Below are 25,729 nucleotides of genomic sequence, written 5' to 3' on the forward strand. Positions count from 1 at the left end.
GGCTTCCCTGCTGTCGGTCTTCAACTGTCTATCTGGGCGACTTTGTGTGCAAAACAGTCGAGCCCCGTTCCCAAACCAATTGAACTGACTCATGTTGAAGGCAATCCATGCGCAGTCACGCTCAAGATCAAAGCCAGAAATATTATTCGTCGACAGTAAAGCGCTGACCCCTAAAACTAACTTCTCTATTAATGGGGAGAAGTAATAAATTGAGATTCTATTCTTTGAAAAGATTTGGGGGAACAGCATGATATAGGTCGTCTAGATTAGAAGCACATTTTTGGACGTCATTTGGCCTGTGCTGGAGGACGGTGGTGATGAGTTGACAAAAAAAAAAAAGACGAAATGGTTGACAAGATGTGTGTGGGGGTGGATCCCCGAGTGCGTTTGTAACCTTTTACACCCTTGAGCCATCAATAGAAACGTCACCCCTCCTTCTTCGGAGGTCCAGCCTGGGGGTCAGCCACTTAACCTGACATTAACCTCTGGAATTACTGGAGTAAAATATAGACGTGGAAAACTGCGTGTGCTGAGTGTGTGTGTCGGCCCTGTACAAAGCGCAGGAGAAAGACAAACTCAATGCTGGCAGCCTTTAAAGGAAAAAAAGTAGTTTAATTGACCAATAGTTCCAGCTGCGTGTTGCACCTGGAGCATTGAGTCGGCCAATTCCGCATCCCCCTCAACACTCACCTACGTCATGCTGTTCGGTATAAGCTGAAAGAAAAGGAGACAGAGAAGCAGGGCAGCGCTGGCTTTAACTCTCCAAGACCCCTGTCGGACATTTGGATTTCATTTTGTATGTTAGTCATAGTCAGAACACCTGAGAGCAGTTTCTGGACCGGAGTAGAGAGGATTTTTTTGGATTTTCCAAAGCTAAGATTCCTCAGATTAATCCAAGTTTGATCACAATAGAGAAGCAGAGCTATTCAGAAGTGCTCATTTGTAGTTAAGTATCAGAACCAATGCATCATTATGTACGAGTGGGACTTGTTTTGGTGAGGAAACAATAACAATAAACTAAAAACAGAAGAAGAGGACACTAAAGGTAACAAACTCACAATGTCAAGTGTTGGTTTATAAGTTTCTACTTGAAGCAAAGACATTGATTGATGATTCAGAGTCTCACTGTTCACAGTCTTGACACTAATCTAAAAGCGATGGATCCATCAATTTTGTTGCATCATATTCAAGATGATAAATGGTTGCCAGTCGTGCTAATGGAAGAACAGAAACTACTGCCATCAACTTTGACATTCAGCCCATGTTCAATTTGAATTTCTGGGAGTCAAAGATGATCTCCACTTCACTTCACCTGTTGTACCAACGACAGAAAACCCAACTCCATCTGACGGAATGGACCGAGACAAAGATACAAAAACTGAATTGAGCTTTCGGGCAAGTCTAACTATAACTGTGTGACTGGAGCACCGGTTGTTTGCACTCTGTAGCCTTTTGTTCCCTGATTTTTTTTACTTTCTGGACAAACACTGATCGACCGTAGTCTGGCTGAATGATGCTGTCCCAATGGTGCACAACATAGCACAACTATGAAGTGCAAGACAAAGCTCTCCATTTACCGATCGATCTACGTTCCCACCCTCACCTATGGTCACGAGCTTTGGGTCATGACCGAAAGGATGAGATCGTGGATACAAGCGGCTGAGATGAGTTTCCTCCGCAGGGTGGCTGGGCGCACCCTTAGAGATAGGGTGAGGAGTTTGGTCATCCGGGAGGAGCTCGGGGTGGAGCCGCTGCTCCTCCACATCAAGAGGAACCAGCTGAGGTGGCTCGGGCAGGGAGGCCCCCTGGACGCCTCCCTGAGGAGGTGTTCCGGGCATGTCTTACCGGGAGGAGACCCTGGGGAAAACAGGACTCGCTGGAGAGATTATGTCTCCGGTCTGGCCTGGGAACGCCTCGGGATCCCCCGGGAAGAGCTGGAGGAGGTTTGTGCGGATCGGGAAGTTTGGGCTTCCTTGCTCCGAATGCCCCGACCGCGGATAAGCGGCAGAAGAAGGTGAAGGTGAAGTGCAAGCGTCTTTTCCTGTCACACTTTGATCACAACTTTTGACAGATGCTTGTGTTAAACCAGTGACTATTCCAGAACTGACCTAGCATCAGTGAGCTGCAGGGTCTTTAATATCACACTCAACCTGAAACGTGTGAAGTGCAGGAAGTTGGCGTTTTACGCAGTAATTTGAGGGGAAAGAAAACAGGAGACATACTTCTCAGGATAAAAAAAAGTCATTTGAACTTAAAAGCAGGCGTCTAGTTCACTGGTCATAATTAAAATCAAATACAAACACAGTATATCTTTGATTCAGGAGTGGAACTTGAAATGTCGGGCGGATGAGTAACTGCACTCGGTACCTGTGACCACATAGCGTGGCTGCCCTCTCATTAATCCAGAGACACGCTGTCTGCCACACCATCACCTGCCTCACGCTCCGTTTGACTGACAGTTGCGTGTAGAATTGCTTTTGAATTAAGAGGCAATTTACCCATCAAATGAAGGCTTAATGAGAGGGATCTGGGACAGCAGGAGATGACAGAAGATATGGGGAAAGAGCTGCAGGGAAAGGCGACAACATCCAAGAGATATACCAACTAATTTAACGCTCACATGTCAGGTTCAAAGGCTGGAGTCTGTTTGCACTGTTGATAAACAAGATAGTTTGTACGATCATCAGCACTTTGTGGTTATTTTACAATCACTGCTCCCGACTTGACACGAGAGGTTAAAATTGGGACACCGTTCCACAAGTTAAGTTGTTTTGGTCGCTGCCAAAAAAGTGGAAAACATTCAACGCAACCTGCCTCAGGTGAAAAGTCGACGGAGGAGGGGTAGCGGAGATGAAATGGAATGGAGGAAGATCGAACGAGGGAGGGGGGGGAGCGCTGAACATCAAACAATTTATCACTTTGCCAGTCACAACATGCCCGGCCCCTACCACTCCCTCCGCTACCAACAAATGTTGCAGACCCACATCAGACACCCACTCCCCCACACCCTTCACAATCCCGGTTTTACGGTGAATGTTTTTCTCCAGCTCAGCGCACATAAAAACCTCCAGACGGAAGTCGATATGGCAAACAGCCTTACGTGAAATGCTCTTCAGATTTTCTCGGGTTGTTGAACCACAACTGCAAATTGTGTTCAAAACAGTAAAGGGTGACATTTTAGTTGCAGGGAAGTGGGGTCAGAATGATGCTATCAACATTATCAGAGCTAGCTTGTAGACATGACCATCACGGCCCATCACTTCCGAATACCTGATTCCTTCGACTATTCACCCTTTTTCGGACTTGAAATTATAGTCCAGCAGCATCAAAAGCACTCTCACCTTACACTTTCGTGGGCACCGTTCCAAAGACAGTTGGAGGGCCCATCAGGGGAAAGCGCAGTTGTGAACACCATGAACATTTGGTTGCAAGCAGTTAGGAACTGTACAGGCCAATCTCACCTCATCTACGTCTCACCACCATTAAAACATTAGTTTGCTCATTTAGCCGATCCATGGTCCCCTGTACACTACCCTTCTCACAGCACCCTGAAGTACATGGATGAACACCAGCGTGGCAAATGATTTGATACGTGTCTGTCAGATAAACAGATGAGCATATCATGTAGTCAGCATTTGTTTTTGAGTTTTTGAGTCTGAATGAACCAAAATCAAATGAAGTCTTAACTTTCTCTTGTGTCCAGACCTCAAAGGGATTTCAGTAGCTATAAAGTAGTGTGGAGCAAAGATTATCCCAGACCGGTCTTGTGAGAATGCGTATGCTGCATTGTGTTTCTGGACTGTAGCTTATACTGGTCAAGATTTGGAGAGCTGCAGAGGAGCAGCGTGCTGGACGTGAAGCACAGACCGTCTCTCTTGCGCCTTCAAGGGCCATATATTTGAACTCTAAGTGAATATCGAGTTCCCTCCTGAGCAGGATCCACTACCCTGTTGCTTTAGGGGAGTTCTTGGCAGAGAGACTCGAGGTGGGCCAGAGTCATCAATCCTGAGCATATCAGCGGCTCGGGGACCCACTCTTTCTTGTCGTGATGGATGGCTGGGAGTTGAATGTGAGCTGAATGGTTTTTGGACTCACAGTTCTGATAGCAGGTGCAGCCGGTGGAAAGCTCTGGGCTGGATCTCACTGATGTTGTTCATGCTCAGGTCCCTGGAGAGGAGAACAACGCAAACATCAGAATCAAAGCATCAACCAACGCTAGCCTTATCGATGGCCTTTGAAAACGTTTACAATTACAGAAAGAATTTTGCAGAGGTTAAAGGGTGAGATGGAGGGGTTGAAGATAAAGTGGAGGAGAATTTTCCCCAATGAATCATTGTTGGGCAACTGCAATTTCCTCCGCGTCCCAATGACTCTGTCTCTTTTCCAGATGTCTCACACTACCTTCCCTCTGTCCTGACCCCTTGCTATCTCTTCCTTGGATTGATATTTCTCAGGTTACTACGGTGACCTCGGCTCTGCTGTTACGCACTCTTTCTTTTTCTTCCCTCTGTCATGAAAAGGTAGGGAGTGTTGACTCAGCTGTGTTGTGGTCAGGGAGAGGCTCTGGGTGCTCTGATACATCAATGCATGCGTACAGCAATGCAATCTACTTCTCCATTCGGTGTCGACCTGTGCTTCGAAAACATGCAGTGGCCTGAGTCATGTCAGGTCATCTCTTTCTACACAATGAAGGGAAGGGTGAGGTGTGACGTCTCCCTGTCTTTTACATCCCTTAGGGTCTTGCATGCGTCTCCAAGGTTTGAGCCTTGTGCGTGTGCGAGCTGCTGTGTGTGTGTGTGAGACACTAACCATTGCTCATGAAGCCAGACCACCGGGCGAGCAAGTGTAAACTGTGCTCTCGGAAGCCATTCGCAGTTGGAAGTTTTGACACGCTGGCTGTTTGTTTGTCAAGTCGGCTAAGCTTGGCTGGACTGATCCATCTGCAGACATGATCCGATTCAGCGCGCGTGGAAAGAACTTCCACACGACATCATTCCGCCTTGTCTCGGCAAAGGACTTGGCGTCTGCTCATGCTGTGTGAACTCTGAGTCCTGAGCTGTTTACAAACTCACCAATGTACACACTTCCAAAAATGACATGTTGTTTGAGTCAGCCGAAGACTTCCCGAACCTGTTGCCTCTTTTAATACCTCCTCCTTTAAATCTTGAGAAATAATGAATCAGAAAATGAAAATATTCGCTGAGAGCGATGGCTTCAAGTTAGTATTTTCACATAGAACTACCTATTGTTGTTGACCCTTATTCCCACACACCACTATCAGCGTGTGCTAAGGTGGTACATGTACTGTAGAAGATCCATGAAGGACTTGCACAGGTATGTCTCGGCTAGTCGCGACTGTGCTTGCCCAAAGACAGAAGAGAATGTATCTGCGATATGTTCAATGTGGTGTCAAGACCGGGTCGAAAAGACACCCCACTTTAATATTTTAACCTATGTTGCTGTAGCTCATACATCAGGATAGTAGATAGAGAACCTCATTCCAGACTCTCTGGAATCTGCTCCTCTGTGGTGCAGTCTGTTGAAGACATTGACATGAGAGTGACAAGTGAGTTTACATGCAGCGGGATATCCTTAAACAGATGCCCCCTTCTGACTGACCAACCACGGAGAGAGGTTTAAGATAGTGACTCAAGGACACGTGCAAGGGGCTGATGGGGGTCGCTGTGTTTCGTTACAAGGCTTTTCTGTCTGGACGGAAAAACAGTTGGCAGCGAGTTTTTTGAGCAATTCACCATTACTCATTGTAATTTGCTTCGTCTCCTCACGCTTTCATCATGTGCTGCATTCTTCTGTGTTCAGCTGGAACGGCGCAGCGCTGACATGATACACATTTGTCCTAGTGGTGGTGATGCATATTGACAGCTGCTGGTGGTAATGTGCCATAAAACAGAGAAATGAGGCAATAAAAGGGCAAGAAAGGACGACGACCGCGTGCCAATGAAAATATTTCGGGGATCAAAACATTTAAAGGGCTTAAAGAATGAAGCAAGTTTGAGAAACGCTTTCAACATGTCAGGGCTGTGTGCCCTGCAAAGGGTCCAAATAAAAGAAGACCATGAATGTGTCAAATGTAGTGAAGGTTTTTCACCGGCTGTGGACTCCACAGTGGGAATTCTGTGGCCTTTCACTCAACAGATAGAACACGATGTGTGACCAATATTCATTTTTTCTTGTCTGTCCATCCATGTTGTGAGTGATAGTGTGTGGGAGCCGCTGCATTTTGTCTGCACAGATCACTTTGGAGAGCGTCTTTGGCGTGATGGTTGGTGCCGTTGGTTGATGGTTTGAACCTTTCTATCTGGGGTGTGTATGTTCCCCTGGTACTCATATGGATTTCCATTCATCCTGATAATCTGGTGTTCACAAGGCTGGAGACTATCCCAGCTACTTAGGAGGGTAGGGGAACCCGGGTCCAGTCAAGAACAGGACACATTTAGATGCACAAACATGGCAGTCATCAGTCTATATGTTTTTGGACTGTGGGAATAAACCACTGTGGAAGACCTTAAAAACTCTGTATGGAGCCTGTGACTCTCTTGCTGCAAGGCAGCGCTAAACCACCAGACTTGTTTTACATTCAGCGTTGTGTTATTGATCTGTGGTTGTCTGGTGCTGCATGTCAGCAGAGACTTCTGAAGGATTTACTTCCACACTATTGTTCATGAAGCTTGACATAATAGCGCCGAATACTCAAATGCACAGCTGCTCCCTGCTGACCACCTCAAACAAGGCTATGAAATCTGGCGTCCGACTTTTCCTTTAATTCAAGACCGCAGTGATGTCATGTAAATTACACACGTCATGTTTATCTCATATTCTTGGAACCTTCACGATGGCTTCAGGCTTGGGATTCCATCCAGAATTGTAATCCGAGTCATGAAGGTGGCACAGATGAGAAGCAAGGGAAAGAATCACCAGGAATGAGTGATGACATTCACGACAGGAGGAGGATTCCATTTATTTTCCTTGAACTAAGGGTCTATCGAGGCAAATATTTATCAGAGCAGTTCGGGGGGGGGATGATGCACATGCACACTCTCTGGCACACACCGCCCGGCTCCTCGGGATGCAACCGATCTTTATCTGGTCCTCATTAAAGAAGCCATAAACAAACGTTGTGTGAAGTCCATAACAGCAGCCTCGCTCCGACAGAATAAACATGCAGCAGTGCTAACAGAGTGCGCTTTAAAACCAGCGGTGAGTCACGAAAAGGGCCGAGCGTGGCTCAGCCCACCGCTGCCGTCCAACGCGCTCGCTGGGTTACCAGAGCTAGCGAGAGCAGCAGGCCAAGGCCTCGCTGACAACTTGACGTATCGTTGGAAAGTGCTGCACTGTGGCTTGTTTTTAAAATCAAATAACAGCTGTGGCTTTTTAAAACCATGATAATTATGATTGATGACTACCACATGTGCATTGTGTCGGCTGGCGCGGTGACGTGCAGATATTTTCAGCGCAAATAAACGGGCCGCAAAAAGAATTGAGAAAGCTTTCCGCGGCCCGGACAATTGGAGACATCGTCTTGGTGTGTTTCGCTCTGACGGCCACGTGCAACGTGTTTGAGAGAGTGTCTGTGCTCGGGTGCTTTATAGGTGGCTGCGGTGTGTGTGGTAAGATGTCTGTCGCTCATTTTCACACCCCTATTGTTTTCTGGCGGCCTGCAGATGTGGTGGTCACAGTCTGTGGTCCCGCGCTCACCACATCTGTCGCCAGGGCAGGGGTGCAGGGAAGAGCCGAAAAGAACTTGAAATGAAGTCTGCAGTGGAGCACCGTCCTGCACCACTGCTTCATCGTCCGTATATGACAAGTGAACCTCGGTCAAAGACAAGCAAGCAAGCACCGCAGTGGGGAGCGTTTTCATTGGCAACATAACTTACTTTCTTCTGACTTGATGAGGTTTTGCTTTTCACTTGAGAAAATGAGAGAGAATGAGGAAATGACAAAATTGGTACACAGAGGCCACCGACTTATTGCTTGAATGAGTCAGTTAATACTCTTCTCTTCTAAGTGACACTTTTAAGCAAATGTGAATTCAATAATCTTGAATCTGCCCTTCATTTGTTTCACACTTTTATGAGCAGAGAATTTATTAGGCATATAAATGTCTGACATTAATATGAAATGATACACTTTTAAAAACTTTTTCATGAAACTGTAGTAATAAATCACTGGGATTTGTAACTACCTGACCACGTCTGGAATAGAGCTTCAGTTGGAAGCATGGTGGCACACCCTCGATGGGTCAGCACCTGTCATATGATGCTCCAAAAAATCTGCATCGCTGCATCATAGTTTCTAAATCTTACCTGACTGAGAGCACATTTTTCCCGAGATCAATACATTGATGATGATGTCAACGGCGAGTCAAACCTGGTCAGTAGTCTGAGCTACTCATGTGAAGTGAGACACCCAGGAACACTTTTTATAGCTTTAGTCAGGAATAACCAGAGCGCCGTCCCTGGCCAACAGGATCAGGCCGTACACCAGACCAGGGACACCCTGCAGGAATGATGTTCCTCAGCTGACCAGGGAGCTTGCTGAGAGGGAAGTCTGGGTCTGTGCTGCCCCCTGACTTCATCTCAGCAAGCAGTGTTTTTCCATGTCAACCCCCAGCTGATGTTATCCTCAGTGTGATTAGGTCCATGACCCTCAACAGTACTTGAGAAGTAAATATTGCCGTGTTGGAAATTGTTTGATATGATCCGTGGATTCCGAACAATATAGTTTTTATTCTGCCTGTTCAACATCGGGACGCGGTCCTAATGAAAACTGAAATGGTTTGGCTATTCTCCGCGCAGGGTGGTCCATCATCTCCAAGTGCACGCTGTTGTGTGTTGATGTAGCGCCTGGTATGTGATCCGAAACAACGCTCTGTTTTGTGTGATGTGGCGAGTTGTTTTGTAGCGCTACATCGCCAGCCCTTATCAAAAAGGCCTCCCCAGATGAAACTGACTACAAGGGTGCTAGGGGCGCATTCACACACCCCCTCGCACACAGCGGCTTTGATGGCTGCGCTGATAACATGCTCGACTCCTTCGCTCGACGGCCAAAGGAAGGGAAATGATGAATCCAGTAATTGTACCCACCTGAGTGTAGCCCCTCTGGTCGGCGTGACATTTGATCGTGGGCGATAAAGTGGCACAAGAGCGGCTGATGAATGGAAATGTATCTCTTCACGCTTCCGTTAGCCCTCAAGACAAACTTCCTGCCGCGGATATTCTATCAATCAAAGCAGTGAGCTTCTGGGTGTGAGGAACTGAATCTTTCCCTGTATACAAAACCTTCTTGTTCTGTGCTCGCATGTTGTACAATAAGAAGCAGAATGTTACACAAAGGATGTATTTGACAACGGTTTGCCAGAGTATACTCAATTAATTTAATGAATTGAATGTAATTCCCCCCAAAAAACTGGCAAACCTGTCCAAGAATAAACTCTGGATGGTTCACTTTCACTTTTCTGAAAGGCTGTCCTCAGACCCATCCCCTCGCGTTGGTACAACAAAACTAGAAGTGCACAGAATTTGGGATAAGCTGGCGTATGTGGTGTGTAAAAACCTTATTGCTCTCATTTAACCAATGGATAAAAAGTGAACCTCAGCGCTGTTAACAGCGGCGTGCACAGTTCAACGTAAACGATTAAGCTGACGTGCTTCTCAAGGATTACTCCCTCTTACACACACATGTACACACAGGCTGAACCCTCGGGTCTTTCCTCCCCCCCCCCCATCCGCGATTCCTCCCTGTTCAGGTGCAGACTTCTACCAAACAGACATCCAATAATCGCGCTGAGCTCAGCCCCTTTGAAGGCAGCTTATCTTCAAGGAACATTAGAGTAACAGATCTTTCGTGGAGAGCAACAACCAGATCCATGCCCGGCAGGCTGTAGCGCGAGCGTCGATGGAGCCACACCTCGGCCGTCTTCTGCCTGTACAGTAAAAGTCTGATCCTCTCCGCTCGATTCTTTGAATCGGCTAAGGCCGCGATGAAAGAGGAGCTTTGATTTGGCACAATGCAGCTCGCCGTCTCCGCCAGGGCGCCGCCTTGAGCAGAGGCTCAGCACTTGTGTGTGTGAGGTGTGTTTGCTTTTTGCAGTCTTCTTTGACAGCACAAACGCACACAACAGTCAGGAAGAAGAGTACAGCCCCCCTCTTTTCTTAAAAGATGTGTTTTTCTTCCTCTCCCCAGACTTCCTGGGAGGGGTTCGTGGGCCTTTGTGTCCGAAAGCCACTCTCGCCTTTATCTCTCCCGCGCTTATTATCTCTTTCACGAAAAGGGAGGGGGGAGTTATTCACCTGGACAAGTAGGCCCACAAAAGAGAAAAGGGAGAGCAAGGTGGAAAAGGTTTTTGTGGCTTCCGCTCAGGTTGGGAAGAATGACAGGCGGATGTGAGCGTGAAGGGACCGGCTGTTGAGTCCATGTCATGGGAAACGTATCCACCCCCTCCGGGACTTCTCCATGCCCTGCTGCAGGCATTTACACTTTGTGTCCGCTCCTTGTCCTCCCACACACACACCCTGTCATGAGGCGAAGGGGGGAGAGAGGGGTGAGAGGTCAAGCACTTCAGTAATGGAACAGGAAGTGTTGGAACAGTCCGAGCCACACAGCGTACGACTGCTCAGACATGTGGACATACAGGCAGCTGCAGGCCGTGCATGGATGTGGAAGAAGGATCCGTTGGTTGAGGGGGTCTGAAGGCTTGAGCTGCCGTCAGGTGCAGCTCGGATGTTGAAAACTCAATGTGTTGATCAATACGTCTTCTCAACACACGCGCGCACAGCAGCTAAAGCAGTTCATAAAGTCCGTGTTAGATTTCTTTCCCAGCTTCCAGCGCCTTCCTATAATGGCCACATGTCTCTTATTGCTTGGCGGATGTGCTTTACCTCAGGTTTGCTTCAAAGACCTGGACAAACGCACGCTGAGGGAATCTGCTGAATTAGTACCGGGGACGTGCGGAAAGAGGGTAACAAATTTCACTGCTTTTCCACCCATCCTGAAAAGAAATCCCAGTCAAAGCAGAGTTTTTTTTTTGTTTTTTTTTTTCACTCCCGCTGCGCTCTTATTCGAGGCAGATTCTCAGCAGGAGTCGATGAAACCTGATGAGTATTAGTGTCAGACTCCATTATGACTTCATTGGCTTGAATGGCAGAAACAGGAGGAACGACTCAGAGGACGTCTCTAGTCCTTTCCGGGCTTCTTCTCACAGATCTGCGATCAACTCATCTGAAGTGCATCTCTAGAATCCGCGATAACATCTCGCACCAAACTGAGATCAGCGCACAGTGAAATCGTTCCCTCAGAGCAATGAACATCTGCGGCTGCTGTTGGGTTAAAGACATTTGGTTTGGCCTCGTGCCACTCATGTAAAAAGCCCAGATTTTTCTCCTCCGCTCCTTCAGAGACATGTAATGGAGACGAGAGTAAATCTGGCGGCAGTTGTAAAGTTTCTCCAGCGGCAGATATCCCCGCTGTCTCCTCCGCTCAGCAGATGGAAAATGCACCTGTGATTGTCAGCAGGAGCTCACAACTGTTTCCGCCCTTGAATCAGCGGACCGTCAGAATGGAGTGACAGAGATGACTTCACATCACTCTGCTTCTGCTTTCCTCATCCCGCCTTCATTCTCTGGTCGGTGCCGCTTGCTGCGACAAACGTCTGCAAAAGTTTCTGCAGAAGGGCTGACCTCACTCGGGAGTTGATGATACATGAGTCAAGTTGAAAAATATCATATAAAAACCCATATCCTTGCATTTTATTAGCCTGCTGCTTACACAATTCAAGCAGCAACAACTAGAGGGACCATGGCTACTCTTTTACCAGTCATTGCAAGATCAAGTGGAGACAGTATGTGAACCTGAAAGCTAAGAAAGAATTTGCTCGGTGTATCAGATTTTGGCCAGTTTGGTGATGCCATGAAGGACCACATGACGCAAACATTCCCTCCTCATTTGATGTTTCTGATCGTGTTTTAAGCTGAGATTTGTCTCATTGGTTCCGTGACTGCACGGTCGCTTCTGATGCAAAAAAAAAATCACTTTGTTATAGCATTGTTGTGTAAGCAAGTGATAGCTGATAGCTACTATTCCACCACTGCAGATGAAATGCAGATCCCACCTCTCATGTTCTCGAGCTTTTACAGAGGGGTGTCCTCAACTATTAGCTTCTCACACATTTTGGATGCAAAGTTTGTTGGAATTCAGTACCACATTTCGAAGAGAAGCAATAGTTTCTGCCTTGTTTTATCATGTGCCAACTAGATTTCAAAGCAGGAAAGGGAGGTCCAAGTTTTGGCGTGCATGGCTCCAGATGAAAGCCCGCTGAAGTGTCGTTTGCGTCATTATTCCAAATTTCATCTTCAGATATTTGACTAGAACAATTTGTGTGTTTGTGCAGCGTGAAATTGTCTTCAATCTGGACCATCTGTGTGATCAAAATTAGTGACTCTTGTTCTCAGTGAGAAGGCATGAGTGACACGTGTGTGTTTGGACGCACACAGGCAGGCGTGTCGCGGACGGCACAATGGCTTCTCTGTGGGATTGGCTCACGTCCTCTTTCACGCGCACACAAACATTCCCAAGGATTCCCGGGGTTGGAAAAGGGCCGAATCGGAATTCGGGCCATGCATGCATCCGGAATTCTCTCTGCAACTCTGGTTCACACGTCATGCAAACATTCTGGATCCTTTGTGTCACGCGACTGAGCTCAGGACGTATTCCGTGCTGCCGCTGATGAACAGGATGGATTCACATGTTGCTGTCACGTGCTACTGCTCTCCGCCAGTAGGTTGGAAATATCAGGACTCACTCGAGATATACTTCATGATGAAAGTCATGAGAGTAGACCGAGCTGCCAAAAGAAAAAAATACCTAGAAAATCACATAAAGAGTAAAAAATATACAAATTAAAATGAAAATATAAATGGTTCTGAGACAGTTGCATTTATATTTAAACTGTTATCGGAGGTGCTCCCCTTCTGACACGACCAAGAGATTTAGCAAACTTAGCTTCAGCCCCATGTCTCTTCCCAAACTGCCATGCTACTCCTCTGCTTGCTGGGAAACCGATCTGAGTGCCGGAGGGGTGTTGCTGAGAAGTCGTGTGGGTTTGTGGTTTCAGCGCATCAATCCAAGAGGCTTTTAAATGTCGCTCAGGGACGGACGGCAGGTACAGCGGGACAAAGAGAACAATGGGGCGCGACACAGAGAACACAGTGTGTTGCTGCGCTCCACATCCTGTCCTTCAGAGCGTGAGGAGAATGGAGCCGTGACACGAGAGCTTGCGACATGGAACCGACATTTTCTGACTTCAGTCTGTCGGATTTTGAGGCTGATGTGTGGTAATTTTCTTTTGTTGCACAGCTTTTCTTTTTTTGTTTGTTGGCTTTTGGTGCTTTTAGTTCCAGCCTCGCGCTCCTGAACCACCTAGCTTTAAAACTCTCAAAGCACAGCGCCATGTCATTCACTTCCTCCTTGATGATGCCACATCTCCTCCCACTCCAGTCACCCTCAGATCACTGGAGCCAAGCCAGAACGCCTCCCTTCATCTTCACTTATTTCATTTGACATGAGCGTCTTTGTCGGTGCAGCGCCCTGAGCGACGCACCTTCATCTTGTGCATATATTCACACTTAGTGCTACTTGATCAGCTTCAACACCTGCTGCTGAACATGTTTTTTTTGCCGCGACTTGATGAGGACAGGAAGCAGGTGAGAGGAGTGAGGAGGAGTTGGTGGGGCCCTGGAGATGAGGCGTGAGGACTATAGACGGCTGGAGCCAGGGCACTGATGCTGGAGCTGATAGCTGCCAACACTGACTGTACAACACACACACTCCATCCACTTCAGTCAACAGGAGTCTAATTCTCATGTTCGCCTATTTTGGTACCGTTTTCCCCGAATTCCTGCGTCCTCTCTCCTCCGTGTTTACCACGGTGGCTCATGATAGCAATCGTTCCATCAACATAATGGCTGAATGACACGCACTCGTCTGTTCCAGCCGCCCCTCAGAGGCAGGGCCTTGTGTCCTCCGTGTGCGCCTTCAAAAACCCTTCTCACATATTGAATCCTCTCACCGTTTCTCCTCATCTTCCTCACTTTTTCCACACTTCTGGCTACAAATGATAATTCCCTCAGCCGGCTGGGTGGTCTTCACACACACACACACGCAGGCACACACACACACACTGTATCCCCTCTTGTCTGGTAATAATGCGCTCGCTGCGGTTTCCCGTGTGCGGCCAGAACACCGTCAGAAGTTAACCTCGCTCACCGCCGGCGAGAATCATCACCTAATCTGGACGCCGCAGACTGACAGCCGCTCAGTGTGACACAACTTCAATAAATTTGCAGGTTTTGGGCTTAAACTCCTTGATCACATGACACGCCGGGTCCATAAGCAGGAACACTTCCAACACCTTTTCTGCCTTGGTTTTACTTTATAGTCCATTTATAGTTTATGCGTGTGAAAATCATTTCCCTCCATAAAGTTATCTCCACCGAAGAGATTTTATGTTTCTGGTCTGGTTTTCATTAAGACGTATCGAAAATCCTGGAGTGTTTGTGAGCCACTTAGTAGCCTGTTTGTTTGGGGAGGAAACAGAATGTGTGGCAGGAGGCGGGACAAGCTGGAATCGAACTACGGCATGTGTCCTTTAATCATCAGCAAGCTGGTGACGGACACAAAGTGACGATGCAGCAAACACCACAGAAACTACTGTAGACGCACACTCACGCACAGGCCCCTGGGCACTGTCTTTGACTGTCTAATCTCATATCAAAGAGAAGGTCTTTTCAAAGCCTCTCAAATGACGTCTCAGTTTTGGCCTACGGAAACAACAATCGTCATAAATGTCCGTCCCAGCATGCCTCCTCGCTCCGAGTGGAGCCGCTTTCACTTCATCAACATGATACGATTGTTTTGGCAGGTTACGACTCCACTGTGTGCGTAACCATGTGCACGGCTTCCCAAAAAAGAGGAGGGAAGTGCACGTCGCCTGGATTGCCCTTGCGGCTTCTATAGCATGTACATTAGCGCTGACTTTGAAGAGCTCTCCGGTGACACGGCCCCTATGATGTCACATAGTTGGGCCAGGTTCTTGTGGATGTGGTTAGTAATGTGGGACCTTTCCCAAGCAAATCCCGGTGACCTCCAGACCCGCAGTATGAGCTGGGAGGCTAATCCCATCGGCCCAGCCCTGCAGAGCACGCCGGACACTTCAACCATAACCTCACATGAAATGAGAGACACGTGTGTGCGCCCTGATATTTAGGGACGTGATGTCGCGATAACACTTCAGTATCCAAGTCTTTTGTTTTCTGGAACTCAACGGAGAAATCCTGGCCCGTGGGAAATGGAGGCTTTGTTACATATCAGAACCCTCCATCAGAGATGTAACAAAGTTGTGAGCGATTCCTCTTCCTCTGTTCTTCTACTGATGATCCACTTCTTAAGTCCTCTGCACTGTTCATACAAGTCTTTCTTGACTCCAACCTAGTGATCGCAAAGTTTGTGAAGAAAATGCTTGTCCCTTCGAATTGAAGCCGACAATGCTGAGCATCTTTTGATGGCAATTCCAGTCTTCGCTTCAGACTTTCATCCCCACCGCTGTCTGAGATATCATGAGAACACAACTGCATTTGTTTGGTTGTGTTTTGGCTATCACAAAAAAAAGTTTGAAATGCTCCATATGCCCAAAAGGCACCTTGACATGCAGCAAAAGTCGCCACAAAATTTGCCTGAAAACAGACATAAAAAGCATCACTATAAGTCATCTATATGAAAATTATATTTTTTTAAATATTGCCTGTAGAAGACGAATGAACCTGCTCTTCACCCACGTTAGCACTCGGCTAATATTTTTCAGCGATGTTGCATTACTAGTTCGCGTCCCAACTGCAGTTTTTTGCAAGAAAAGAAGTTCTGATCTATTTTAAATTTCGATCAATAGCCCCTCAGTAATTTAGGTTACTTGACTGCGAGCGTGGTATTTTGTGTCGGTGAGTGTGTGCTGCAGTGGCGGCGTGTGTGGGCGTGTGCGGTTGGTCCCTGGGTTTATTTATCTTATTCTAAATCAACCCTCTAACTCTCTAATTGCTCCGGTTCCACTGTTAGGTAAGGAGGGGAAATGAACAATTGCGCCTGTGTTTGTAGCCAATGTGTGTTTGTGCAGAAGTTAAGAATAGAGCCGGCTTCTGCCCGTCTGTATTTATAAACGGGGCTTATGCTAAACTCTCTCCCTCCGAGATTAGCGCCGCTTGTGTGTGTGCTTGAGTTTCCCTGCGATGAGCCGGTGTCTTCTTGTTGTCGGTCAAAGAGAGACAATAACAGTGTTTTTCTGCGAGCGCTACATTGTCGCATTGTTGCTTTTTGAGACCATTATTGCGTACGTTGTTCTGAAAGTGACATGCTGTCAATGCCCGACCTACGGGTTAGATTGTTCGAGAAGAGAAACCTCACTAGTTCATCGTACGTCTCCGGCTCAAGAGCGCTGTCCCAGTTAGCCTGGAGCTTTTCTCCATGTTGACGCTCAGGTGGAGTGTCCACGCTAGCGGATGCCAACTCCTCGCTCTCATGTTGCCCCTTTACTAATGGAATAGCAGCTTGTAAGTTGATCACTTGTCACACATAAAACAACCGTCGATAAATACGTGACTTCATTATTATCGGGAACATTTGCCATTAGCGGCTCGTCTTTCAGTCCTGGTTCCAGTCCAGCTCTGTGATGGATGCTGTCGATAATCATGTTTTAACGATATTTACAGAGTGGTACAGTGCACCGCTGCCAACCGTCCAAACACACGATGCTGAATCATAATTCCAATCCATCTGAAGCGGCTGGGAAGCATTAGTTTACGTCAAGCAACAACAAGACTGATATTAGCCCTTTCCCGCGAGCCATCACACCCATCGACGGATTACTACACCAAGTCGACAGCGAGCCTCAAACACATTTGCTGGTCTCTTTTGTGGGTCACGGGCCGTCTCTCCTTACACACATCTACTGAGTATAAATACACATAAAACATGCATGCGTACAAAAACACACGCTGGGTATCCAGCTGGCGTTTCGAAACCTGACCTTGAAATAAGTGCTCCATTAGTTTGGCTTAGGTGCTGCCATAGACACACGTTACTATTTGGCTGTTTTGTGTGCTTCGCACACACTGGTCCTGCAGTTACAAACTGAACTGCGATGTTATTAAAGATTATCAGCTACGATGTAACAAGGCCAGTTAAAACGACGGGAGAGTAATTGATGACGGTGGAGCAGTGGTCATACCGGACGTACAGAAGTATCGTATCAAAGATATTAGTTGCTCATGAAATAATAAAGCTCCGAATAGCTATACTCCTCCTGACCATTGGGTGGTGCTGCAGCGACAGGTCAAAGAAACAAGTGAGGCCTTCCTCTGTATAAACACTGCAGATTCTTATATATGCTAACAGCGAGCAGCCAACTTCTTCAGCTGTCCGTCAATTGCAGAAGTCCCTTGCTGGATGTGCAATCGCCATTTCCAGCAGCCCCTCATGTCCCGCCACGCCCCCTACTGGGATCCTCGTAGCAACAGCCAACAATCCACAAAGTAAGGCATCGTCTCTTTTGTTGTCCACATTGGTACCTTCACCACCCGGTTACTTCCATCCACCCATTGTCTTCCGCTTGTCTGAGATCAGGTCACGGGGGCAGCAGCCATACAACCCCCTCCCCAGATACTAACTTCTGCTTCTGGAGGCATAGAGAGAAGTCCAGGAGACAGTCTGAGAAGACACCGCAACTCGCTTCTCTTGGAGGAGCAGCGGTTCTAGTCATTCTAAAAGTTATTTCTAATCTTGTTTCAGTCTTTACCTGAGGCTACTTCTTCCTCAGGTACTGACCCACTGCAGCTGGGGGACAACCTTGAACCTGCTGCAAGGTTTAAACCACATTTGAGGGAAGAAGAGGTCTCTGACAAACAAGCACATCCCTGTTCCAGGATACGAATCTTGATTTATTTTTTTTTCACGTTGGTTTCATCTGTAGTGGAGTTAAACCCAGTCAACAGTCTGAGCAACTCAACGTCTTTAAAAGGTTTCGACGTGTTCTCAAGTCTCTGGGACTCATTTAGATGTGTGCCATTCAGCTCTGTTGCAGGTCAGAGTTGTGATATGTGTTGTAAGAATCGCACATCATTGTGCACTTTCCACGAGCCACTGTCACCAAAGGTGCTTGAAATTCAAGGTAAAGCATTTGGAGTGATGGGCTGTTCTGTGTGACTACTGTCGCTGTGTTGCCGATGTGAGAGTTAAACTCTGCACAAATGGATGTGTCCCTGTTCGGGGGATGATCTGACCTCCACAGGGTTTTCGGTGAGTTGAAGCATCAGGTGTGTTACTCACAGGTATGTAGTGAAGGGACTGAGGTCCATCGGCACCGATGATAGTCCAGACTCCGAACAGTCCACCATGACAAAGATCCCGTCCTCCTCACACTGGCACTGAGCCGGGCACAAAGTGGCTCCCGTTGATCCCTGTCTGTCCTTGATCCGTCCATAGCCCCAAGCTCCCGGGGCTGTAGCCCAAACGCTCCCAGCCAGGCTGAGAGCCAGGAGCAATCGCTGCATGTGTCCACCTGTCTGCATCGTCACCTGCTCAAGCTTCTCCACCGGAGAGGTCTGCTCTCACACTCTGTGCAGCTCCTCTGTCTTCTTCTTCTCTGCTGGACGTTCCTCACACGTTCCACCTCCTCATCGCGTCCTTCTCTTCAAAGTCTAATCCCCTCTGTGTCAGGCTGTCAGTCAGCACTTCATTCCAGAGGGTTGGCTTCTCCCCTTGCTGTCCTTTCACTCTTCTCTCAGCTTTCTCATCGTCTTCAGCCCCCCAAGAGTCGATCCCGCGCCCTCTCTTTCTGCTTGGATTTATCTCTCTGCCTCTCTCTCCTTACCTATTGTAGTGAAGCTTGTGAGTTGTGAATGAGCTGCCCCCATTGGCCCATGATTTAGGGATGGGCTGGAGCATCACTGGAAGGTAGGAGGGGCTCCAGCTTCTGGGGCTCTTCACTCTCCCTCTGCCTCGCTCTCTGTCTTTTCATTAATTGCTCCACTGGAGTTGTGAGTCTGGGGTGAGATTGAAAGGGAATTTGACTCTTCAGCACCCTCCGGTCTCCAGAAACCTATTGTCTCATGGTCACACCTTCTCAAGTTCCCGTGGCAGAATGGGGGGGGTGGATTTGCCGCACATTTGGTTGACCACGACAAATGTCAGCTTGTGAGTGACTGGCGCCCAGAAACGCGTGTATCCGCTTACACTCGCGCTCACACTTCCACCGAGAGAGGTCCGGTAAAAATGCCAGCTGCCCTCCTCACAGTGATCTGGATATCACATTTATCTTCTCACCACCAAGCCACCACCGAGGTTCCTGGTCCACGCCAAGTGTTGAGTTTTAAAATGGGAAGAAATAGTCAAACAAAAAATGAGAAAAATCAGGTCAATATTTTTAAAAAATGTTTACAAGAAGATAATTCTGGGTTTAAAAAAAAGGCATTTTGGAAAACAGTAAAATGAAGAAGGTGGTTGGGCATGTTTTAATCTTTAACAAAATGAAAACCTTTCCCAAGAGGTGTTATCGATGAAGCAAAGAGCCTTGTAAACAGTTTATTATTATTAAAAAGCATGATAAAAGCTCTCCATATTTACGTTACAATGAAACCATTCGACCGTCTGAGAGAAAAAGCCATGACAAAAGTGAGTCGTTTCACATCTTGCTGGTCGTCCCTCTAAACCAGGGGTCTCAAACCGGTCCTCAAAGGGCTGCAGTGGGTCCAGGTTTTTGTCCCAGCCCGTCACCTTTTCGCCACTCAGGTGTCTGAAGACTGTTATCAGTTGGTCGTGTGTGTCTGGTGCTCTTTGTTTCAGCTGTTTCGGACTGGTAAAACTGTGTGTGCTTGATGGGTTGGAAGAAAAACCTGCACCACTGCGGCCCCTTTGTCAGTTCGGTCAGTTGGAGACCCCCGCTAAACCATCACAGGCGGGTTTCCTCTCCTGGACAACATATAATGTTCCGCTGTGAAACAACCTCGGGTGTACGCAGCATCTGTTCGGCCTCCAGAGAAATACAAGAACTTACACAATCCTCGCCTTGCATGCCGTACACCTGCACAGGAAGTTGCACAACTCCCCAAAAATCTATCGCTGCGACAAACGATCGCACAAAAGCTTTGTTTGTCGAAAATGAAGTGAGTTTTGCATTTTCAGTGAAATATGAATGATTCAAAAACCACCTGCAGCAACTTCACCCGTCTCATTTCCTGACAGGAACCGATGCTTGGGCCGCGCGGGGACGTCCACTCCCATGTTGAATCTTAAGAATGTTTTTGCCGGGGAAGCGTTTGAGTGCAGAGCCGCCTTCTGCTCTGCGCCCCTGTCTCCTCTGTCGTTCTCCCGCCACGGCGGGCTGAATAGTTTCTCATTAATTAATTAACATTCCGATGCCGCTGTGTTTTCTGAGGGGTCTTTGTTACGACCCACAAAACCTCTTTCAGAGTCCTCCTCTCTCCCTCTCTGCTCTCCCTCTGTTCTCTCCTTTTCTCCTCTTTGTAGTGGAATGTCTGTTGTTGCTGCTCTGTCCATTGTCGGCCTGAATATTATGACTGCACATATCTCTGCGTCATGGCCACTGTCCACCAAGGTCCAGTCCGGCTCTGCCTCCACAAGTGGGGGTCACCAGTACAAGGGCCTCCAAACCAAACATGACCTCCTCTGACCATGGGCAGCCATGTTACTCAATTCATTCTGGGGAGACCTTCTGCTCCTCTTCCCTGCAGCGATGATTTTTTAATGGATCTCTTTCCTGGAGAACAGTGTTTGCCTTCGGGAAGATCCTTTGATAGTTTGCAGGAGTGGTCCAGCTGCACGCCCACTTGAGGACACACACACACACACACACACCTGCATATTCCGCCTCAAAGTTTATACTTAATTGTCTGGCCCCCCAAGGGGAGCCTTTCATGAACACATCTTGTAAAACCTGGTTCGCTGCTCGCCGCTCCGAGTATGTTTGGGTCACACCTGCTCGGACGCAGCGCGGGTCAAGCCACGGTCACAGCGTGGGCGAGTCGTCACCTGCGGCAGCTGCTGGTCAGCATCCACGGTGACTCAGAGATGAGTTGGCAGGTGTTTGGTGTCAGCAGAGGGCATCACTTGGTTTACACACTCGGTGTGAAGTCACTTCCTGACATGAAACCTGCTGCCAGAACAACTGAACTGAAGATCTCACTCGCTGTTGCCATTGTCCAAAGCTCGGCTGTGGGGCCATTTGTGGCCCTTGACCAGTTTACACATGGCCCACAGCTTGGCAACAACTCTCAAATGAATTTTGAAATTTGTATCATCAAGGCGTGTGGGGCCTTGGGGTCACATGACTGGACTTGCCCGTCGTTGGTGCTGAATCGTCCTTGAAACGTCCACGCTCATTTTCTCTCTCTTTGTACTGACTCCCGCCATCAGATCAAAGGGGGTCTCTCTCCCTCCCTCGCGCTGCTCTCTGGGCTGGAAACACAATCCAAGCCACGGCAGCCTTGAAGACACAAAGACAAGTAGTTACCTGACACCTGACGCTGACTCGGGGGCACTCACCGTGGCCTACCTGGGGATACACACATACCCACAGTTCAGCAGTGCTGAGCGCCAAGGTGGCTTCATTGAGAAGAACCCACCCTCACGCTTCTCCCTCCAAAAGAAAGTCCTCACATCACATAAGAACTGTCGTCTCAGGGGCACTTTCTTCAGACCCACTTGACTGAGGGCACTTTGTGTGCCGACGACGCTAAACCTCCTGCGTACTTACTTATTGAAGGCAGAAGCAGGTGAGGCGGTGTGGGTCGGCCATGGCGACAGGTGTGTTCCCTAGCTTTTCACTCCCGCCGTCACTCTTGCTGTACAAAGGCGAGGAGTGAATAAAAGAAAGGTGGAGCGAGAGGAGGGATGAGGTAAGGGGATCAGCGAGACAATGGTAGGTCTCAGAGACGGCTGAAACCATCACCTCAGCTGGAGGTGGATGAAGGCTGCCAAAATCGATCAGAGCAGACTTCGATTCTCAGCCGAGCCGACCATCTGAAAGGCTGAAATGTTGTGGAAACGTGACCTCTGTTCGGCTGTTTTTCTCTGTCGTGACAGTGTGGAACACAAGCGCTGAAATCGACTCTTGAAGGCCGACAGGTCCGCGCCTGTACACCGGGCGACGCTGTGTTTGATGATATTCCGAGCCGCGCCTGCAGGGCTCCAATCATGGGGTGTGTGTTTTTGAGTGGCTTGTTGATTTTTGTGCGTTTGTGTGTGTGCGAGAGTCACAGGACTGCGGATGAGGCGCTCCGTGTATTTGGGAATCAGGTGCCTGACTGGGGTTCATCTTCTCTGAGAGCCGCTGAAGAGCATGGTACTTGAGTTTCGCCGGTGTGAAAACAAATTTTGATCGACTGTCTGATAACAAGTTCAAGAGCCACTTTTGGAATGCACAGCACCCTCTAAGATCCGCTGGTTGACGTTTCAGTGACGACTGGATTCGTGCTAGCTCATTTCAGCACGGAGCATGGACTCCGCCGCTGAGTCCCCCGTCTGGCTGAGAAAGGCAGGCCAGCCGCTGCTATTATTACAGCTGTTAGAAGAAAAGTGAGGCTGCCGCAAAGTAGAATTACTGGGAGCCAGATTACAATAGTGGTTCAGAACCGTCACACGGTGGCCGTGAACTGTGCTGGGTGGATCCAGACTGTGACTGGTCTGGTGGAATGATGCCACCCTCTGTCTGAGGGAAGAATTACTCCATCAACCACAAGCATTTCAAGCGTTCGTCTGTGAGATTTGACTTGATGAGAGAGAACCGTCATGTTGACAGTCGAGTCAAGTCACTGGGGGCGTTAAATTTGACCACTTCTGAGTCCTGAGTTTGCCCTGAGGTTTTATGTCGAGACCCAATTATGACAGAAGCAGCTGGACAGGAAGTGGTTCTGATGTATGGAATTACATCTGAATGAGTGTCTGTCATGCAGTGTGCCAGACAGGAAGTGGGACTGACTCAAAGTCTCACACATCTGACCGAGTTCTTTTGACCACAGGAACTGGATGTGAATCTTCACATCTGAGTTCTTTTGTGCGCTGCTACTGGCCCAACAGGAAGTGGGCAGAAAGCCTCCCACCTTTGAGCAAGTCGCTCTTTTATTTGACTGGAAGTGGGTTTGAACCAAGTCCTGCACAAGGATGTGACTGCATGGAAGTGGGTTTGAACCGAGTCCTGCACAAGGATGTGACTGCATGGAAGTGGGTTTGAACCGAGTCCTGCACAAGGATGTGACTGCATGGAAGTGGGTTTGAACCGAGTCCTGCACAAGGATGTGACTGCATGGACGTGGGTTTGATCTCGGAGTTTAAACTCAGCGCTTCAGTGAGTCTCACTCCAAGTGAACTTGGGTTTCTACCTTCTCCAAGGCGCAAGAGAAGACTCTCATTTCTACGGGTTTTAGTCCCGGCTAGTCTGGAGCTGCATTCTGCATGGACCCGACTCGTGTTTTACAACGTTGAAACCACCCGATTGTTCCTTTTGTTGAGCTTTTTGGTTTGCTCTGACGAGTCATTGTTTCCACTCCACCACGCCGGAACAAATGGTCTGAATCGAAGTGAAAGGAATTCTTGTTGAATTCAGTTTGGTTTTTATGATGCCAAGGGGATGAAGAGTTCACTCTCCTGGACAGTTTCCATGAGGATTGCGCCGCAACATTTGGGCTTTGATGATGGCAGGGTTCATGTGGACTGCGTGACATCATACTGTGCACAATCGTGGTCATTGTTGGCATCTCAAACGCGTGCTTTGCTTCGACTGTTTGACAGTGCCCTCTTGTGGCCAACATTTAACATTTTATTTATTTTTATTTTAAATCTTCATTGACAGCAACTAACCATTTTTCCACCATGTAATTAAAAAACAATCCTGAAAAATAAATGCAATAAAAATATGTTCAATAATTCATCATATTAAAAGGATATAAATATTGTTTTTAATTGATGAATAGATTTAACTGTGAGGTGTGCGACAGGCAGCTCCTGGCTGAAGATGCAGCACACGAGTGTTCGGTGCAAGCAACCCATCTGCACGTCAACTCGCTCGTCTCTTATCTTACTGTGGAAACAAGCAATTTATGTCCCATCTCTGCTCTGGGGTTTATGTGTTAGCCAGATAAGGAGTGTGCGTTTTATGAGTGTTTATTGAGACCACAGATTTGCTGCTGGACTCGCGCTCTCTTCCGTGGGAATGCGGCATCCCGCCTGTTCCCAATCCCGCTTCTTATCGGCAGAATTCCCATTTAAAATGATGAATAGTATTCTGGCTGTGGACTGTATGGAGATACTGTATCTGTTGCCGTGTCCAAGTGATCTGGTCCTGCTGTGGTTGGAACAGTAGGAGATGGCGAGCACTCCAGCTGCCAGGCTCTGTGTTCTGACCCCTGGGTTCAGTTGGCTAGAGACTGGGAGACTAGTAGCAGCAGGCACGCCTCGGATTCAAATCATACTGAAGACGTCTAGAGGAAACCCAGACATTAGTGGGCCTATCCCAGGGAGGGACCATTGGAGGATTCCTGAACAATCTCCATATTTTTAGATCCTTAGCTTAGGGCCTCATAATCCCCAGGTGTGAAGAAGTTACCCTTGCCCAAGGTGTTGAGGGCCTCTTTGGCCATAGGTCTCCCCTCCTGAGTGACCTCCTTTTTCTCGAGCTGGGGCCAGCCCTCCTTGAACCATGTCACCCGGTTCTCCTAACTGGTACCCGAACAGGTCGCCTGATGGTGCTGAAGCTGACCGCACCTTTATTTCAATTCCACCTGGATTTGAGGAAGTGGGTGTTGAATCATTTGGAGGAAGTGTAGAAGTCAGCGGCACGGGTCAACACTCGTGGCACCAGGCCACCGCAGGTTTTGCATACACATCTCTGGCAAGTTTACCGTAAACCCAACTGTTGAAGCTCACCTGGCCTCCACCAGCAGGGGGGGTCGCTGACATCACGCCATCATCATCGCCCCCTCTCTCCCCCCCCTCCAAGCTTTAGCTAAGTTGTTCTTCTTGTTCAAAATAGCTTGATCTCTCTCTCTCGCTCCCTCACACACGCACACTGTTGTTGTTGGTCCTCGGGGAAAGTCCCTGCAGTTTGCATGCAGGTTATTTGCCTAGATTAATGATCTAGTTTGGCTACAACTGCGAACACACCACACCTGGACACACACACACGCACACGCACATCACACTGCTGCGGTCAACACTCACCTGCCGGGCTCCAAACCGTTACACATTACAAGTGAGCTGAGTTCAGACGGCTGACCAAATCTCACCTGCGCACACACACACACCGAGTACACAAAGACTAAGGTATAAAAACGTTACAAATTAGCTCAAAGTCAAAGAGTGTGACAGAACAGTCGTCACCATTCTCCAGAACTTGAGGATTTTCCTTCTTCACATTGTGAAGTTTCTTCACCTGCCATTCTTTTTGCATTCTGCCTGAAATAAGGACTTGGGAATGGGTTGAAATTTAAGTATCCCACACAATATTTTACGGTTGTTTCATGATATATATGTACTTGAAATGTACTTTAAGCCTGTCATGGAGTGAAATGTGTCGGGGAGCGTTGAAATAATCTCCCTTGAGGGGATCAAATCTGCTGAGGAATTACTGCGTAGTTGTTGTTCCACCAAAGCTTGA

The 25,729-nt window shown here is 48.0% G+C and overlaps 2 protein-coding genes across 6 annotated transcripts in view; one reads left to right on the forward strand and one right to left on the reverse strand.

Moving 5' to 3' along the window:
- The window catches only part of LOC128749557 (leucine-rich repeat-containing G-protein coupled receptor 6), a 39,178-nt gene extending 20,165 nt beyond the window's left edge, over positions 1-19,013 (reverse strand). Inside the window, exons 1-2 of the mRNA XM_053849278.1 lie at positions 18,388-19,013; positions 4,096-4,167 (exon numbers count right to left, since the gene is read on the reverse strand). Coding sequence (XP_053705253.1) covers positions 4,096-4,167; positions 18,388-18,629 — 314 coding nt within the window. The 5' untranslated portion in view covers positions 18,630-19,013. The remainder of the gene's footprint in view (positions 1-4,095; positions 4,168-18,387) is intronic.
- Positions 1-25,729, forward strand: part of LOC128749560 (transcription factor PU.1) — a 52,792-nt gene that overhangs the window by 22,023 nt on the left and 5,040 nt on the right. Inside the window, exon 1 of one of the 5 annotated variants that reach the window (XM_053849285.1) lies at positions 17,424-17,594. The exons of the other annotated variants lie outside the window; for them this stretch is intronic. The gene's annotated coding sequence lies outside the window, so the exon portion shown is untranslated. Of the gene's footprint in view, positions 1-17,423; positions 17,595-25,729 lie in introns of those variants that run through there. 5 annotated transcript variants of the gene reach the window in all.

The sequence above is a fragment of the Synchiropus splendidus genome, chromosome 18 (assembly GCF_027744825.2).
Source record: "Synchiropus splendidus isolate RoL2022-P1 chromosome 18, RoL_Sspl_1.0, whole genome shotgun sequence".
NCBI lineage: Eukaryota > Metazoa > Chordata > Actinopteri > Syngnathiformes > Callionymidae > Synchiropus > Synchiropus splendidus.